General features: G+C 41.0%; 2 protein-coding genes across 3 annotated transcripts in view; both read right to left on the bottom strand.

Annotated features, from left to right (window-relative positions):
* fam184b (family with sequence similarity 184 member B) overlaps positions 1–20,922 on the bottom strand; it is a 276,012-nt gene that overhangs the window by 77,031 nt on the left and 178,059 nt on the right. The gene's annotated exons all lie outside the window — the stretch shown is intronic.
* The window catches only part of slc35f3b (solute carrier family 35 member F3b), an 83,758-nt gene that overhangs the window by 25,386 nt on the left and 37,450 nt on the right, over positions 1–20,922 (bottom strand). The window contains exon 1 of one of the 2 annotated variants that reach the window (XM_015600719.3): positions 9,708–9,897. The exons of the other annotated variant lie outside the window; for it this stretch is intronic. Within the exon in view, the coding sequence (XP_015456205.3) occupies positions 9,708–9,783 (76 nt within the window). The 5' untranslated portion in view covers positions 9,784–9,897. Of the gene's footprint in view, positions 1–9,707; positions 9,898–20,922 lie in introns of those variants that run through there. 2 annotated transcript variants of the gene reach the window in all.

The raw sequence follows: 20,922 nt of genomic DNA, 5'->3' as shown, positions 1-20,922 counted from the left end.
CTCCCATCAATCACTGTCCTGCCCCTCCCACCTCCTCCCAAACCTCATATCTCCAGCCTGAAGAAGACAGAGTGCAGTATAACTCACTGGCTGCAGTCCCGGCACTTTCCTTTAGATCAATATTTCAGAGATTGGCCGTGAGTCTCCTGCCGCGTTTAATTGATGAGCTGCCACTACAGGTGTCTCCCCGACCAGAACCGACCCGTCCAATTCCCCGAGCAGAGCCCCAGCGGCCCGGCTTACACAGCTCATCTCACTAATACACTAAATACACCGACACCACAGAGGATTCAGCCAGGTCACAGCTTACTCTATTAGTCCAGCCGTTAAATACAGCTCACTAATACCACTTACAGCTCCGCCCACTTCTCTACTACAACACAGAGTTACTATATTCACTAATACCACTTACAGCTCCGCCCACTTCTCTACTACAACACAGAGTTACTATATTCACTAATACCACTTACAGCTCCGCCCACTTCTCTACAATACAGAGTTACTATATTCACTAATACCACTTACAGCTCCGCCCACTTCTCTACTACAACACAGAGTTACTATATTCACTAATACCACTAACAGCTCCGCCCACTTCTCTACAATACAGAGTTACTATATTCACTAATACCACTTACAGCTCCGCCCACTTCTCTACTACAACACAGAGTTACTATATTCACTAATACCACTTACAGCTCCGCCCACTTCTCTACTACAACACAGAGTTACTATATTCACTAATACCACTTACAGCTCCGCCCACTTCTCTACGATATAGAGTTACTTTATTCACTAATACCACTTACAGCTCCGCCCACTTCTCTACAATACAGAGTTACTATATTCACTAATACCACTTACAGCTCCGCCCACTTCTCTAAAATACAGAGTTACTATATTCACTAATACCACTTACAGCTCCGCCCACTTCTCTACAATACAGAGTTACTATATTCACTAATACCACTAACAGCTCCGCCCACTTCTCTACAATACAGAGTTACTATATTCACTAATACCACTCACAGCTTTACTGTTCACCATGTCCAGAAGCTCCGCCCACTTCTCTACTACAACACAGAGTTACTATATTCACTAATACCACTTACAGCTCCGCCCACTTCTCTACGATACAGAGTTACTATATTCACTAATACCACTCACAGCTTTACTGTTCACCATGTCCAGAAGCTCCGCCCACTTCTCTACTACAACACAGAGTTACTATATTCACTAATACCACTTACAGCTCCGCCCACTTCTCTACAATACAGAGTTACTATATTCACTAATACCACTTACAGCTCCGCCCACTTCTCTACGATACAGAGTTACTTTATTCACTAATACCACTTACAGCTCCGCCCACTTCTCTACAATATAGGGTTACTATATTCACTAATACCACTTACAGCTCCGCCCACTTCTCTACAATATAGGGTTACTATATTCACTAATACCACTTACAGCTCCGCCCACTTCTCTAAAATACAGTTACTATATTCACTTATACCACTTACAACTCCGCCCACTTCTCTACAATACAGAGTTCTAAAATATTCACTAATACCACTTACAGCTCCGCCCACTTCTCTAAAATACAGAGTTACTATATTCACTAATACCACTTACAGCTCCGCCCACTTCTCTACAATATAGGGTTACTATATTCACTAATACCACTTACAGCTCCGCCCACTTCTCTACAATATAGGGTTACTATATTCACTAATACCACTTACAGCTCCGCCCACTTCTCTACAATATAGGGTTACTATATTCACTAATACCACTTACAGCTCCGCCCACTTCTCTACAATATAGGGTTACTATATTCACTAATACCACTTACAGCTCCGCCAAGGGCGTAGGAGCGGGCTTGATATTGGGGGGGACACATTTGCCAATATGAACCCAAGCCCACCCAATAGTTTCCTAGAACAACATTTGTGGAAATTACTTTTAATTAAAAGTAAATTATTATTATCATAAGGTGATTTTACATCCTAAACATGTTACTCCACATTACAGCTACTGTTGTTAGAAAAATTATGCATGCAATGTCTGAATTATATACATAAGACAAAAAATATCAGTTATCACCTAATATTTAAAATAATATAACAGATTATTATTATTGTTATTATTATTATTATTATTATTATTATTATTATTATTATTATTATTATTATTATTATGTATTGGCATGTCAATTCTGTTGTATATTTACATTTTCTCCTGCACTCTTATTTTTTTTCTACTGAGAGCTCTTCTTAAGATGGTGTCCTTTTATGTAAAAGAATGTAACTTTTCATTGAGATTTTTACAAACGTCATGATAAGTGGTCTTACTGTGAAATACAAATGAACAGAAGTCACGTTACAGCAGTGTTTCTCAACCCAGTTCTTATATATTCTACTGCATATTAACACTGTTCTGCATATTCTAGAGCTTCCTCTGGTGGATATACATGATTAATTTAGGCTCCATAGGGGGCTAAAGGATTTTAACAGGTAAACTCAGTAAATGACTGTTTATTAGCTGATCAGCTGGATCAGGTGGAAAACACTAGTTTAGGGCAGTGATCGGGGTTAAGTAACTGCTTTAAACTACCAACTTAAAGTACTGTACTAAGTTCTGGCAATCATCTACATCCAGCTTCTAGATAACTAGTTAGCTAAATTAATTTTCGTTCATTATAGCTCACAGTAAGTCCTGTAATCCTAAATGAATAAACAGTTTGAAAATGAAAGTGATTGGCTGATCAGGTACAGGGAAACATTACATATATATTTTATTTTTTTCCTTTAACCCTGACTCCCAATCTAGCTCATTCCAAAGATAAACTAACTCACTCTCACAGCTGCAGTTTATTAATCACAGTGGGTTTAAACTGTGTGCTGATTCAGAGACGTGTATTTTAACCAGCTATCAGAAACATATCATCACAGTTGAAGTGGTTAGCCTATCGTTACCTTTTTTTATTTTAGAAAAATCTCCGTATATCCAGATCTGTTTTAAAATCAGCTGAAGCTGCTGCGTCCCGATCCCGCTGCTAAATCTCACAGCGAGGGGGCGGGGCTTCCCCAACAGCAAACTGCCTCTGCTCCGCGCGCCGCAAAACCAGCAAGCTGATTGGCTGTTTCTACTGAGAGGCGGGACTTAATACCTGAACCAGCTCCGTGATTGGTCTGGTCTGTCTCCTCATTAATAATACAGCTGATCTGAGCGAACTGATGTCATTTTTGGGGGGGACAAATCCAACTGTTTCTAATATTGGGTGGGACATGTCCTCCAATCCTCAGTATCGGTATTGAGATATTTAGGCGGATATTGTATCAAAAGTCATAATCTTGGTATCGAGACAACCCTAATATTTATGCATTTTCCAGCAAGACAATGAACAGCCACATGCTGCACACATTACAAAGACATGGCTGTAGAAGAACGTGTGGAGATTTTTAAAATATAAATATCTACACCTCACAATGACCTCAGCGCTCTACGACTCCAGAGTATCTTTATCCTGTCAGTATCTTTACCCTCAGGTCAGACATCAGCGTTAGATCTTCACCACAGGAGCACTGAAGCTCTTATGTCAGTGGATTCAGTATCTGCAGATGTTATAAAACAGCGTATCTGAAGCAGACCCTCTGGGATTCCTCTGGGGTTCTTGATTTAGACAGAGTAAATCCGAGGCGATGTGGAGAGAATGTCATTTCCTGCTCGTCTTCTCTTACGCCTGGAAACGTCCAAACATTCGCTGACGTTTCACAGCGATTTGTGGAACCGCTGGCAGACTCGAGGGAGGGGGACTGCCCTGTAGCTGACAAACTGTTACTAAAGAGCCCTTTAGAGGGGTAGAAAAGAGATAAAGTGTTTTTCACATTGTAATAAATGATAATGATGATGATGATGAGCCCCTAGATCAGGAACATTGAAGTGCCCTTTGTTCTTTCTGTAGTAAACGTGCCTTTCATGTGCCAAAACTCCGGTTATTGAGTATAATACAGGAATTGACCTGAGCTAGATGTGCCAAAACTCCGGTTATTGAGTATAATACAGGAATTGACCTGAGCTAGATGTGCCAAAACCCCGGTTATTGAGTATAATATGGAATTAAACCATGAGCCACATGTGCTAAAATGACGGTTCCTAAGTACAATATGGGATTCAACCATAAGCCACATGTGCTAGCACCCCGGTTGCTGAGTTTAATATGGAAATCGACCAGAGCTGCATGTGCTAAAACCACGGTTGCCGAGTATAATACAGGAACTGACCTGAGCTAAATGAGCCAAAACCCTGGTTGCTGAGTATAATATGGTAATTGACCTGAGCTAAATGAGGCAAAACCCCGGTTGCTGAGTATAATACAGAAATCAACTTCAACTGCACGTACCAACTATTCCATCCATTAAGGTTTCAGTTTTAGCCACACCCCCTCAAGAATGTTATGCAGAATGTGCTCCACCCTCAAACAGCCTCCACCTACATCCACTACTGTGTAGAACCAAACCGAATGGAAACGCATGGCTAATACGATACAGCCAGTTCCTTTAAGACCCCCCTCAGCCCCCGGCATGCCCTGGTGAACAGTGTGGTAAATTAGTGAGTATGCAGTAGTTTATAAAGGGCTGGATGGAGAGCAGAGCTGAGTGTTGGGAGCTGGGTGGTGGGAGATGGTGCGGTCGTCCTCCAGCTCCTTCAAGCGTAAAGATCAAGTGCCTGCTTAAGAGAGATGAAGCACCCAAGCCCTCATACTCACATTATACAAATAGCGACCTGATACATCATTATACACACTTATCGACACACACTCACAGTTTCTGTGCGAACAGATTCATGAAGAGAACGGATCGGTCCAACTTTTTAATCAGTGCCTCTAATAACTGTGTAAAATCTATGTAATAACATTGTAACTACTGGTAAAGTTACATTGTTAGATTTTTTACAGTTATATAGGTTAAGTTATTGGATTTTCATAGGTAATACACTGATATTAATGTGTAACTACATAACCTGTACAACTGTTATTGTATATATTGTTAACATGTAACTACATTGCTGTTAGAAACATTGATTATAAAGGGGAACCACCTAATATTACTGTACAATACAGTAGTAGACTTGAACCGCAAGTGCAAAAACACTGGTTGCTGAGTATAATATGGGAGTCAACTTGAGCCGCAAGTGCTAATACCCCGGTAGCTGAGTATAATATGGAAATGGACCTGAGCCACATGTGCCCAAACCCTGGTTGCTGAGTATAATACGGTAATCGACCTGAGCTGCATGTATCAAAACCCTGGTTGTTGAGTATAATATGGTAATCAACTTGAACCAAAAGTGCCAAAACCCCAGTTGCTGAGTATAATATGGAAAATCGGCCTGAGCGGCATGTGCTAGAACCCCGGTTGCTGAGTATAATATGAAAAATCGAGCTGAGCAGCATGTGCAAAAACCCTGGTTGCTGAATATAATATAGGAATCAACCTGAGCCATGTGTGCTAAAACCCCTGGTTACTGAGTATAATATAGTAATAGACCTTAGCAGCATGTGCTAAAACCCCGGTTACTGAGGATAATATAGTAATCAACCTGAGCGGCATGTGCTAGAACCCCGGTTGCTGAGTATAATATGAAAAATCGACCTGAGCTGTAAGCGCCTAAACCCTGATTGCTAAGTATAATATGGGAATTAACCTAAGCCACATGTGCTAAAACCCTGGTTGCTAAGAATACTATGAGAATCGACCAAAGCCAAATGTGCCAAAACATTGGTTGCTGAATATAATAGAGGAATCAGCCTGAGCCAATTGTGCTAAAACCCCTGGTTGCTGAGTATAATATGGGAATCAACTTGAGCCGCATGTTCCCAAAACCAGGTTGCTGAGTATAATACAGTAATCGACCTGAGCCACATGTATCAAAACCCTGGTTGTTGAGTATTATATGGTAATCGACTTGAACCAAAAGTGCCAAAACCACGGTTGCTGAGTATAATATGGAAAATCGGCCTGAACGGCATGTGCTAAAACCCCGGTTGCTAAGTATAATACAGTAATTGCCCTGAGCCGCATGTTCCAAAATCCTGGTGGCTGAACAGTATACGTGAATTTACCTGAGCTGCATGGGCAAAAACCCTGGATGCTGAGTTTAATATATGAATCCACCTCAGCCACATGTGCTAAAACCTCGGTTGCTGAGTATAATGTGGGAATCGAACCTAAGCCACATGCTGTACCCCGGTTGCTAAGTATAATAAGATACCAAGCATTGAAAGAGACTGTCAGGTATAAACAAGCCTATATAAAGCTTCCTCTGATGGCTCATATTTCATACCTCAACTCATTTGCATCACATAAACCCAATTATGACACGTCTTTATGGGCCGGATGCAGCAGGTATGCCTCCAAAAACAGAATAAAAGGGAAAAGTGAAAGCAGCAGTAGCAGCAGCTTCCTCACAGCCTTTATCCAGTTGTTTGGGACGAGGAGGAGGAGGAGGAAGAAAAGGAGGAAGAGGAGGAGGAGGGGTGGGATGGCACCTTCACTAAAGCTGCGAGATGAAAAGCAAGACATGTGGCAGTCAAACAGCGTGAGCGCCAGCAGCTCAATGACTCACTCAGCTGCGTTCTGCAGTCGCCTGGCACTACCTCACGCCACCTCACGCCACCTCGCTCTACTCCCTGCAGCAAAACACTTGGCACATGCACTATAGTGCACAACAACAACAACTGCCCAATATATTTACGGCAGCTCTGATATATGGAATTATATAGATTTTATAATATACCCTAAAAAAACTCTCAAAAAGTAACTAGCATCACATACAGTGCAGATAAAGCCTCTACCTTGATAATATAAACACAGAGTGATCTATTTTAAGTGTTTATTTATTTTATTGTTGATGATTATAGTTTACAGCCAATGAAAACCCAAAAATCAGCGTCTCAGAAAATTTGAATATTATTTAAGACCAACTGGTACTTTTGTCAGTGTGAGCAGTGTGCCAAATCCTGCTGGAAAATGAAATCTGCATCTCCATAAAAGTTGTCAGTAGCAGAGGGAAGAAGCATGAAGTGCTGTAAGATTTTGTGAGAAAACAAAACTGCACTGAATTTAGACTTGATAATAAAACACAGTGGATCAACACCAGCAGATGACAGACATGTCTCTCCAAACCATCACTGATCATCAGTACATTTTACATTTCATTTAAAGTAAATCAAGGGAGCAGAGTCTGGAGGAAGAGAGGAGAGACACACAGTCCAAACTGCTCGAGGTCTAGTGTGAAGTTTCCACCAATCAGTGATGGTTTGTAGAGATATTTCACTTTTACAGAGATGAGGATTTCATTTTCTAGCAGGGCTTGGCACACTGTCTGAAGTGTCGTGGATTTCACATTACGGCCAAAATTAACCACACCCATGATTTCTTAAGAGAATAAGTACATGCCTTTTGCTTGTTTCAAGCAGTGCAAGGTGTACTTTTCCTGTCGTTATGATAGCAAAGACACACTAAATTAAGCTGCAAAGTGAACTGCTGATGGATTGTCTATAGATCGATAAAGTAGGGCCCAAAAATAAATAAATAAATAAAACTACTGATATGTTTTTATATATCTAAAAAGGTCTAAAAGATGAGCACTGATATTTATAATTTTACAGTAAAATTACAGCATATTTTTAAGTCTTAAATCTGAGATTCTGGTATTCAGTATGTACTGTAATCTAAGCTGATCTAAGGTCTGTTACATACTGGTGTTTGCAAACAGGCTAAACTGGTTTTGTGATTTAAACACTGGTTGTGGTAAAATGATCCCCAGAGGCTCAGTCAGCAGAAACACCGAGCCGGAGCCAAACCACAAACCAGACCATCCCCACAGAAACACACACACACACACACACACACACACACAAAACGTGTTATTTTTGGAAGATTCACATTGACCAGTGTGTGTTACATTGTATTCTGAACTGTATTTAATCCGGTTAGTTTCAGTTTCACACTACATCCTGTCATCATCCGTTACATGGGCGGAGCCTCCCGATCCTCAACACTGATTGGTTTGTAGAATGTTGAGATGTGTCGAATTCTGTCTCCCTGCCAGATTCCGACTCTATTCTTTGAGTGCAGGTCTCCCTACACTAAAATCCACTTTTTCTTGTTCTTTGTGAAATACAGTACAGTAGGTTTCTCTGAGTTGTATATGATGGTGCTGCACATGAAACTCTTCTTCAACCTCTATTGTCTACAGCAGCAGATCAGGAAAAGCACTGTGTCTACATTAAGCCATGAGTTCACGGCCTCGTACACCGTTTCGTCAGATAGAAGCTAACAACTCTAGGAACAACATAGAAGTTGTTTGAATAGGATCTCCGGTGGATTTTGGGTTTTACAGACACTCTAAGACTAGGTCAGTGGCTGAACTGCACTTATCAGGGCTTTATTACACATGTTGTAACATAAGTAACATAAGATGACATTGTAAAGACTGTTATTAGTGTAAAAATGTCTTTATTTTAAAACGTTTCTAACTGTTGTCTTTCTCTCTGCCTCTTGGTGTCGTAGTGCTGTTAACCAATCAGAGGCGATATATGTTTGCATGCATGAATATTCATGAGCAAGAGACGAAATCCTATTGTTTCTCCCTGCCCACTCCTCCACTGGACTAAAGCAGTGTTATACTGGATCACCGGAGCACTTTCTTTCACAAAAATCAGCTCACATGGCATTCATTGACTCTAGAGACACAACTAGACATTTTAAAGTGAATGAAAAAAAGAAAAACGATGGAAAGAGACCTTTAAACCAGAGAAAAAAAGAGCGCAGTGGTGAGTTTTGCAAACTCAACATGACCTGGATGATTAAAAACTTCTTTACATCATTCACTCAAGTGAAGATCACTCTCTAAAAGTAGGTGTATCATATCTACCCGTCAGTCTATCATAAAGGAAAGACTCATTCAGGAGAGTGAATATGAATAATTAGAGTTCACCACAAAGTTCAAAGGATTCATAGAAAGAAGCCAAATTACACTTTAGCAAAAAACATCTAAATGAAAGCTGAAAGTCAGCTAAGGGTTTAGTGGGTACTACTAATCTAACTAATCTGCTACATTTTAGCCATCGTTAGTTTTAAACTGGTAGAATCAAAGGTTTACTCGGTGTGTGTGATTGGCTGCTCAAAGAGTGTGTGTGAGAGAGTGCAGAGAGTGGGAGAGGGGGGGGGGAACTCTGTAACTGCAATAATAAGTTAATGCAGTGCGCTCGTGACCGAGGGAAACCCTGACAACAGACGGACGCTCGGATCAACAGCAGCAGCAGCATCCCAGCAAGGGAAGCTTCTGGATTGGACATAATCGATCGGACGCATGTGGTGCACGATACATATGCTGGAGTGATGCGTGCACGTGAGCATGCTGTAACACGTGAGCACGCTGTAAACAGAAGATCATACTGCGTAAAAAGAAAAAAAAGGCTGGAGGTTCCCTGTTCTGCAGTCAGTCCTCAGTCCTTGTGCACCGCAGAGGGAAGACATGAACACAAGAACACAGGGACACGGGGACACCCCGTTTTATAACCCACCAGCCTCCACCTGTCAGTCAACCTGCCACAAACCAGCTGAACCGCCCCCACCACACACACACACACACACCACACACAACACAGTGTGTGGATCTGTTCACGGTGCACCTACCTTCCACTTTGGTGAGGGTGAGCACGGGGCTGTTGCAGGCGGACAGCGGGGCGACCCGGGCCGAGTGCTTCTTCATGCTGACGAGCTGGAGGAGCCGGAGCGCCGCTCACGCCGCTGCACCTGCCGCCGCCGCAGGCTACATCCTCCCTGCTGAAGCTGTGGGGGGACGGGGGTCTGCTGCTGCTGAACAAGGTCCTCCACTGATCGCTCCTTCCTCCCTCCCTGCCTCCCTCCCTCTCTCCCTCTCTCTCTCCCTCTCTCTCTCTCTCTCTCTCTCTCTCTCTCTCTGTGTGTGTCAGTGTCTCTCATCCATCCCGCCCCCCACCCCCTTTTTTGGCGCCCTGCTCCACTCCCACCCGCCCCCGCCGCTCTCACACTCCGCATTGTCCCGTCAGAATCACTGGACTGCCTTTCAGACTGAGCTGCTGCTGCTGCAGTTAAACTGCTGCTATTACACAGTGACTGTGTTTTATCACACACACACACACACACACACATATATATATGTATATATATATATATATATATATATATACATATATATATATATATATATATATATATATATATATATATATATATATACAGGGGTTGAACAATGAAACTGAAACACCTGTCATTTTAGTGTGGGAGGTTTGATGGCTAAATTGGAGCAGCCTGGTGGCCAATCTTCATTAATTGCACATGATTGCAGCAGTAAGAGCAGAGTGTGAAGGTTCAATTATCAGTGTAAGTTAAATATTGTAATGCACACAACATTATGGGTGACATACCAGAGTTCAAAAGAGGACAAATTGTTGGTGCACGTCTTGCTGGAGCATCTGTGACCAAGACAACAAGTCTTTGTGATGCATCAAGAGCCACGGTCTCCAGGGTAATGTCAGCATACCACCAAGAAGAACCAACCACATCAAACAGGATTAACTGTGGACGCTGTAAGAGGAAGCTGTCTGAAAGGGATGTTCGGGTGCTAACCCGGATTGTATCCAAAAAACATAAAAAACATAAAACCACAGCTGATCAAATCATGCAGAATTCAATGTGCACCTCAACTCTCCTGTTTCCACCAGAACTATCCGTCACCACAATAAACTATCATGCTCTAAAACCAGGTGTTTTAGTTTCATTGTCAAACCCCTGTATATATATATATATATATATATATATATATATATATATATATATATATATATATATATATAAAGGCAAAAACATTTCATTTTAAAAGGTCTAGTTGTGTCTAGTATGAATAAATGCCATATGAGCTGTTTTTGATACCGGTGATCCGGTATAACGCTGCTTTAGTCTGCTAGAGGAATGGAGGAGGAGAAACGATAGGATTCATACATGAATATTTAAATATATCGCCTCTGACTGGCTAACAGCGAGACAAATAACAGTTAGAAACGTTTAAAATAAAGACATTTTTACTCTAATAACAGTCTTTGCAATGTCATATGTTACTTTACAACATGTGTAATAATGCCCTGCTAAGTGCAGTTCAGACACTGACCTAGTCTTAGAGTCTCTGTAAAACACCAAATCCACCGGAGATCCTATTAAAACCTATAATTGCACACAGAGGTGGGTAGCCACAACAGATCCGCCCAGACAGTTGAAACAAAACCCCGGGTGGATTTTAATTTTTAACTAGTGTAAACAGAACAGTTCTAAACATCTAAACACCTACATATCTCAACTGTACTTCACTGGTGGTGTTCCATAGACAAACTCAATAAATCTCTAACCATTTGTTTCTTATCTCTGAATATAAAACACTGCTGTGTTATTCGCACACATAACACAGGAACAAACTGCCATGTTGTTCATGTTTCCATGTGCCAGGAGCTGATTCCAGGTGTAGTCTTTGATATAGAGATAGCATTAGGATGTTAGGAATGGCCAAATCAACAGTTTGGTACATTATGAGAAAAATGAGCATAGTCTACCATTAAAAGAAGCTACAAATTATTAAATTATTATGACAGTCCAGATAACACTACAAAAATACCATCTAAAAATCCAGTCCAGTCCTGGAACAGTGTTCTTCGGACAGGTGAAACTAAGATCATCCTATACCAGAATAAACAGAAGAATAAGATCTAAGGAAGGCTTGACACAAAGCTCTCCACATCCTCTGTTAAGCATGGTGGTGGTAGTATGGGTGTGCATGGCTTCCCAGATCATCAATCACACCAGCAGTTCACAGGGACAGTTCATCAATGAGTGCACTTCATAGAGCCAACAGTACCAGCGCCTTAGATCAGAGGAAAAAGAGAAAGAGAGAGAGAAAGAGAGAGAGAGAAAGGAAGAGAAAGAGAGAGAGAAAGAGAGAGAGCGAGAGAGAGAGAAAGAGAGGGAGTGGGTGTGTTTGAGAGAAATCAGCTGAATTATTCACTGGTCAGACTCGCATAAGACCAAATCCCATCCTTAACTGGGACACACACTCCCCCTGCAGTACCCAACCTCTCTCACCCATTCACCCCCCCCCCCCCTCCACACACTCACACACACCCTTTCTTTGTCGCAGTAGAGTGAGGCAAAGTGAGATATAGTGAGGTGGTGTGAAGGTAGAGTGAGGCAATGTGAGGTAAAGTGAGGTATAGCGAGGTATAGTGAGGTATAGTGAGGCAGAATGAGGTAGAGTGAGTATACAGCAGGGTTACGTGTGTTACAGTGAGGTAGAGTGAGGTATACTGAGGCAGAATGGTAATGGTGAGGTATATTGGGGTATGGTGAGTTATAGTGAGGTTTAGTGAAGTTTGGTGAGATATAGTGAGGTATACTGAGGTATAGTCTGGTGTTACGTGAGGTATATTGAAATATAATGAAGTATGGTGAGGTTTGGTGGGATATAATATGGTTCGGTAAGGTATACTGAGGAATTATTGGTGAGGTATATTGGGGAATGGTGAGTTTTAGTGAGGTTTAGTGAAGTTTGGTGAGGTATAGTGAGGTATGTAGAGGTATAGTCTGGTGTTACGTGAGGTATATTGAAGTATGGTGAGGTTTGGTGAGGAATAGTGAGGTTTGGTAGGATATAATATGATTTAGTGAGGTATATTGAGGTATTATCGTGAGGTATATTTGGGTATGAGTTATAGTGAGGTTTAGTGAAGTTTGATGAGGTATAGTGAGGGATATAGAGGTATACTGAGGTATAGTCTGGTGTTACGTGAGGTACCGGTATATTGAATTAAGGTGAGGTACGGTGAGGTTTGGTGACTTATAATGAGGTTTGGTGGGATATAATATGGTTTGGTGAGGTATAATGAGGTATAGCGAGGTATAATCTCTCTCACCTTCACTCTCTATCTCTCTCTCCCTCTGGATGAGTGTGTATAAAGTGTGTATAAAGTGTGTATAAAGTGTGTATAAAGTTTTTAGTTGAGAGGACGGTGTTTAATCCTGACACTGTTTAATGACGGTGTGTGATGACGGACACCAGGACACTGAACGACTCATCTTCAGGACACTCTGTTTCCATATCGATGAGGACAGGCGCTCATCTCCTCAGAAGACGCCTAAAAAGCAGCTGCGTTTTTCCAAACTCTGACAAAACCCTGGCTCTCTCCTCCCCACTGCTAAAAATAACACCAGTACTGAGTCCAGTTTATCTCACCAGTCCACCACTCATCACCCAGCAGCACCGAGAGTCATTTCCATAGTCTACACACATGCCAGTCTAAACGCTTCACCATTATGAGTTCAATTTCACTACTAATCACAACCAGACCTGATTACTGCCAGACCTGTAGAATCATCAATAAATCACTTAAAAAGAATCTGTCTGACAACATGAAGCAGATAAAGGATTTTAAAAAGCAACACATTATTATTAAACCCCCATCTGAAGAAACTCAACAACAGATGAGAACAAAACAAAGTCATTGATCATCTATCAGTCTGGAAAAAACATTGAACACTGGTGAACCTTCCCAGGAGTGACGGGCCTACTGAAATTACTCCAAAAGGGCATGAAGAACTCATCCAGGAGATCCCAAAAGAACCCAGAACTACATTTAAAGACCTGCAGGATCTCACTCACCTCAGATAAGATCAGTGTTAATGATTCAATAATAAGAATAAAGAGATTGGGTGAAAATGGTCTCCATGGGAGAGTTCCAAGATAAAAATCAAACACTGATGATCAAAAATAACACGACCACCCACAATCTCACATTTACCAACAAACATCTCGATTATCTCCAGGATTTTAATAAAAAGAGCATCATACAGAATGTAGTAAAACATGGTGGTGGTAGTGTGTGTGTGTGTGTGTGATGGTCTGGAGCTGCTGGATAACTTGCTGTAATAGATGAAAGCAGGAATTCTGCTGTTTACCAGAAAATCGCAAACTCAGGTGTACTTGGGTTCTGCAGCAGGACAATGACCCAAAGCATACAAACCATACAAGTCCAACTCTGAATACTATGTATTTAATTATATATTTTCTAAAATATAACCTAAAGTGAAATATAGAGTACTAAACTAAAAGTAGACACAGTTACTCCAACAAATGCAGGATTAACTCTTTTAAATGTTTTATATGTTTGAGTTCAAAAGTAAAAGAAAAGGTGCTTCGACCAACTAGTTGAATGAGGTGCAACCAAAACTGACTCTTTTTATTGAATCTAAATGACTAAATGACTCTTTTTATTTAATGTAAATGACTAAATTACTCTTTTTACTTAATTAAAACATGACCTTGATTTCAGAAGAAACAATGAACGATAAGTGAGTGTCCCAATACTGTTATCCATAGGCTCTACTATTTTACTAAATATTAGCGTCATTATTCTGATTCGGCAGTCTGATTTCAGTGGGTTCTGGTTGTATTAAGGACCCGGCCGGTCCGTGAGTGGGCGGGGAGACCCTGCACGACTACAACAGACAGCTGATCAATTATTTATATCAGTGAGGAGAGGAGGAGAGGAAGAGAGGAGGAGAGGAGGAGAGGAAGAGAGGGAGATCAGCGTGGGACTGAGAGAACGAGTGATTTAACTACATGACTCAATCCTCCATCAGTGACTGAACCAAGTGTCCAGTTTTTAACAGAAATCAACCAGAGCTTTAACAACAAGTGCAGAGCAGGGCAGAGCTCAGATACACACTGAAAAAAAAACACAGAGATCCTCCCTCCCAGTGTGAGTCATCTATACACACACTTATACACACTTATACACACTATACACACACACTACACACACTTATACACACTTAAACACACACACACACACCACCCACACAGCAGTCAAAGCATGAGGGCTGATGTTTAAGCTAAAATACCCAAATCCCATTATGTGTCATACTCACGGCTGCTGAACCAATAGGAAAGCAGGGATTCAGAGTGAGCTCAGGGAGGAACAGTCAGACTGTTATAAATGTGAAATAATATGAATTTATAATGAACTAAAGGCTGATTTAAGCTCAAAGTTAAATACAATATAAACACACAAAGAGCAGCTGTTATTTATTCTATTATTCACAGGACGCAGCCCACAGGACACAGTCCACAAGATGCTGTCCACACATCGAAGCCCACAGGAAGCTGTCCAAAGGACACAGTCCACAGGACGCTGCACACAAAATGCAAGCCACAGGATGTTGCCTAAAGGATGCTGGCCACAGGACACTGTTCACAGGACAAGGCCCACAGGATGCTGTCCACAGGATGCTGCCTATTGGATGATTTTGTGGAGATTGTGGTCCACAGGATGCTGCCTACAGGATGCCGTTCACAGAATGCTGACCACAGGACAAGGCCCACAGGATGCTGTCCACAGGATGCTGCCTATTGGATGATTTTGTGGAGATTGTGGTCCACAGGATGCTGCCTACAGGATGCCGTTCACAGAATGCTGACCACAGGACAAGGTCCACAGGATGCTGTCAACAGATTGGAGCCCACAGGATGCTGTCTACAGGACTTTGCCCACAGGATTTGGCACACAGAATGCCACCCACAGATTGTGGTCCACAGGACGCTGCCCACAGGACACTGCACACAGAATGCCACCCATATATTGCGTTCCACAAGACGCTGCCCAAAGAATGCTGCCTAGAGATTGCAGCCCACAGGACACTGTCTACAGGATGCCAACCACTAGACACCATTCATAGGATACAGCACACAGGTTGGGGGCCACTGAAAGCTTTTCACAAATTGTGGTCCACAGGACGCCGCCCACAGGATGCAACCCACACTACACTTGTTGGACTATTCCATCAAGTAGAATACACTGAGGTGTTTAAAAACTCTACTCACTGTACAAGCACCCAAATAATAATATAAACTAATCTGTGGAACTTCACATAAACAATGAGCCAATTCCTAAATCACAGTCTTAAAAACGCTAATACAGAAGAAAAATAAACTTTTGAGGAATAGTTAAATTTGTTTAACTATATTTTAACTATATTTTACCCAGTGTTCAGTGCAGAAACCTCCACGCTGGACTGAGGCTGTTATGGTTGCACCTCAGCAGTGTTTCCCTCAGCAGCGTATGGATTCTCTAAGGGTCTCCCAGGGTTCCTCTCAGTGTTCCTCCCACAGGGCAGGTCCATTGCTTAGCTGAGTTTTTAATTAAGGAGAGTACGACCCTCAGAGAGGTGTTTAACTCTGAGTGCTCTCGCTCTTAATCACTGAGTAAACGAGTGAGATCATTAAACTTACCTCTCTCAGGACATACCTCTCTCTCTCTTTCTCTAGCTCTCGCTTGCCCACACACACACACACACACACTTACACACACTCTCATACACTCAGAGCTAAATGGAGTTTGATTACTACCTACTAAACTGACTTCTATCACACACCATATCCCTGAATAATTTACTGCACACCTCTCAATCCATATCACTTACATACATATATGTATACATTACTTATATACAGGGGTTGGACAAAGAAACTGAAACACCTGTCATCATTTTAGTGTGGGATTTTAGGTTTCATGGCTAAATTAGAGCAGCCTGGGGTTCAATCTTCATTAACTGCACATTGCACCAGTAAGAGCTGTAAGAGTGTGAAGGTTCAATTAGCAGGGTAAGAGCACAGTTCTGCTCTAAATATTACAATGAACACAACATTATGGGTGACATACCAGAGTTCAAAAGAGGACAAATTGTTGGTGCACGTCTTGCTGGAGCATCTGTGACCAAGACAGCAAGTCTTTGTGATGCATCAAGAGCCACGGTATCCAGGGTAATGTCAGCATACCACCAAGAAGAACCAACCACATCCAACAGGATTAACTGTGGACGCTGTAAGAGGAAGCTGTCTGAAAGGGATGTTCGGGTGCTAACCCGGATTGTATCCAAAAAACATAAAACCACGGCTGATCAAATCACGCAGAATTCAATGTGCACCTCAACTCTCCTGTTTCCACCAGAACTGTCCGTCACCACAATCAATTATTGTGCTCTAAAACCAGGTGTTTCAGTTTCAATGTCCAACACCTGTATATATATATATATATATATACAATACAGGTGCAGGAAAAAAGTCTGCAAATGGAGAAAGTTCAGCACTCTTGCTACTCGTGGTAAAGTCCTGTAAAGATGACTGTAAGAGCACAGTGCAGAATGATTAATGAGGTGAGGAAGAATCCTAGAGTGTCAACTGAAGACTGAATACAGAAATCCCTGGCACATGAAAGGAAAATATTAAACAAGAATGGAGTTCATGGGAGGACAGCACGCAGGAAACCACTGAAGTCCAAAAAAGACTGTGAAATCTTTGTTTTATTTTTACAGTTTTGTTTTAAAAAATTACAAAAAATGAAATATGAAATGTTGCAAAAAGGTTTGATACAGTAAGGAAACCTAAAGGTATCGTTTAAAATAAATGTTCTATTTGTTTAAATTATCATTTCTACAATATCACTTCTCAATCACATAATTTAAACAAAATGTATAAACTGTTTAAATTGAAAAATTGTTTAGGAATCGAAAAAAGCGTTTCTATACGTTGTGAGGTTATATCTTGTGAGTGAGGTTAAACACTGGTTCAGTTTACTCATTTCTGTCATTATTTATTAGCTAGCAGACTTTGTCTGAGGGAGGAATCTGTACCTACTGTCCATGGCACAGAATATATATATATATCTGCTCAAATAAAACCAAAATCACTTGAAATTAACTTATTTTAAATGTTCCAGCAATAAAATAAAATCCGACACAGCAGGTTAGGCGGGTAAAATACTGTATATTGATCGTGAGCAGAACAGATTAATGGCAGTATTGATTAACAGCGCTCACTGCTTGGTTTAAAGCGCTAATATCTCCTCCCCCTGAGGAATTCCTCTGTTCTACACCCAGTACAGATCAATGCTGCTGAAAGACAATGTTCCTCCTCAGAAACACAAAAAACACATAATTAACCAGATAATTAACCCCTGAGCGAGTCTATAAACATCCAGAGCTTCTATTACTACTGAACACGTGTACAATTATGTACAGATCATTTACCAGCCCGACATGTTGCAGGGTAAACACTGTAAATCTGCCTTCATAACTCTACATTAACACTCTACACACACACACTCAGATTACTGAAACTTAGTCAACACTTTTGATACTTTAGATATTTAAGGTATTTTAAGGTACATTAAGGCACCTAGATAAGCTAAATAAAGTATTCGGACCAATATCTTCCAAAGTCAAAGTCAAAGTGGTTTTTATTGTCATTTCAGCTATATACAGAGTACACAGTGAAACGAAACAACGTTCCTCCAGGAACCATGGTGCACATAAACACAGTGTAGACAGAACAATAGTGCAACAGTACAAAAGTGCAGACAGACAATACAACACCATACAGACAAAGAATAATAAATAACAAGACAGTGTGCAAATTATGCAGTGTGCAAAAAAGACCAGTGAGGTAGTAATTACCTCTATTACACAGTGTGCAATAGAGTCCAGTGAGGTAGTAGGGTTTTTAGTGCTTTCCATTTTCTGGGGTAAGTGGGGTAAGAGTGTGTGTGCATGTACAGAAAAACCATCAGTTCAGTCTCTGCAGTTGAGGAGTCTGATGGCTTGGGGGTAGAAGCTGTTGCAGAATCTGGTCGTGCTGGACCGGATGCTGCGGTACCTCCTTCCCGAAGGCAGGAGGGAGAACAGTTCGTGTGAGGGATGAGTGGGGTCATTCACAATGCTTATATCTTCAGCCTAAATGTTCTTAGATAGGAGATATTCAGTATTAAAGTATTTTGTATTGGCTGATACTCAGCATTACAATACTCAGATTAGATCAGATATTCCACATAAAGGTGCTTGGAAAGGATATATGCATATAGTTCAGTACTTTGCATTAAAATTCATAGATTGGATTAGTATTGGCTGATAATTACTAGCTTTAAAGTACTCAGTTCGGATCAGTATCAGTTGATACTCATCAGTAAAGTATTCAGTCCAGTATCTCATGACTTTCAGAATTCAAGTAATTCATATCTTTAGGTGTTTAGGATTAAGATACTCAGATCGGATCAGATCAGATATTCCACATTAAGGTACTTAGAAAGGACCTATATAATTCAGGGCTTTGCATTAAAATGTATAGATTGGATCATTATTGGCTGATACTCACCATTAAAGTACATTAAAATACCAGTAAATTCCGATATTCAGCATTAACTTAAACAGGAACTTAAATAGGGGTAAGGTAATTTGATACGTAGCATTAGAATATATATATACATATATATATATATATTTGATCAGTATTGGTTAATAATTATCTTTATATTACTTAGTAAGTGTTATCTATCAATTATTCAGTATTAAAATACTCCAATCAGATCAGCTGATATTCAGGAGTGAGTAAAGGTTGCTCTCTCTTCTTGGTCTTCTTCAACTATGCTTTACACACTAATTAATGCACTTTTATTCTACTTTTTTATTTCCATAGATTTGTTGAATTAGCTGTTTGCTGATTGCTGTATCTGTATCTACTTATAACTGATCCTCACTAGTGAAACTGCTACTGGTGTGCAATATTAACAGTTAATAAAACAAAAAAAACACTAAAACTAAATCTTTACACATTCAGGCTGGTTCTGTATCAGAGTACAGTGTACTCAACTGTACCCAACTGTAATCTACTGTACTCCACCTGCTGCCAGTGAAGGTCCGTTACGCCTCATTATCCTGACCTCCATCATCTGCTCACATTACAGGTGAAACCGTACCGAATGCCTGGCTGGAGTGAAGGCCACAACCGCAATCTCCACCCTGAACAACCTTCAACCCAACCAGCAGCGTAGCATTAGCTTCTGATCACCCACTGTCCTCTGGGAGAGGTTTTACTGCCATTAGCATAAAGATGTGGCACACCTGACAATACAGATCAGACAGGTACTTAAAATGACATTATTCAGTTTTAATCACATTGGCCAATACTCATCATTGTAGTATTTAGATCGCTATTGGTTGATACTCAGTATTAAAGTATTCCAATTTAATTATAATCAGTTGATACTTATTCAAAAAAATCCATCCATATGTTTTCTGCCAATCAGCTGAAAGAGTTTGGTGTCAGGAATCCTATATCAGTTTCTATGAGTTGTTTGGATGCTCCTCCCTTAGTGTGACATCACAATAAGCAAACCTGCAAAACATCCCTGGCTCCACCTCTTGTTCATCAACCCCCACCAGATCTCCACCGACTAGATCAGTTAAAGAAACACCATTTGGGTCTACTGGTTAAGAACCTCAGACAGTACACAGCAAGATTAGCCAGCAGACTTCGTCTGAGGGAGGGATCTGTATCTACTGTACGTGGCACGGAATATAAAAAAAAAGAAGAAGGATAAATGGTTTGTCTTGGTGATTGTAGTGTTTATAGGGGAAGTCGAAAGCAAAATACATCTGATAAGTATAGTCTGATACTGAGTAATAAACAGAAAGGCTATATTATGTATAATAATAATAATTCTACTGGATGTATTCAGGCACTGGATGCCCCCTCTGCCCCCCCGCTGTCTGTCCCTGATAATCAGATCCTCTGGGGGAGCAGCGTGTACTCAGATCACTCTGATCACTCTGATGGTGCAGGTCAGTGCGAGGCAGCAGGGCGACGGTCAGAAGGACAGACAGGTGTGTAAGTGATAGTGAGAGATCAGACAGGTCAGACGCTGAGAGGTGAGGAGGTGTCTCTTCAGGTCACGTCACGAACATCACTCCACTGGACCAGCTTTATATAGAATCATCC

The sequence above is a fragment of the Astyanax mexicanus genome, chromosome 25 (assembly GCF_023375975.1).
Source record: "Astyanax mexicanus isolate ESR-SI-001 chromosome 25, AstMex3_surface, whole genome shotgun sequence".
NCBI classification, from domain to species: Eukaryota; Metazoa; Chordata; class Actinopteri; order Characiformes; family Acestrorhamphidae; genus Astyanax; species Astyanax mexicanus.
Note: the sequence above shows the minus strand (reverse complement) of the source record. Positions and strands in the feature narration are given on the sequence as shown.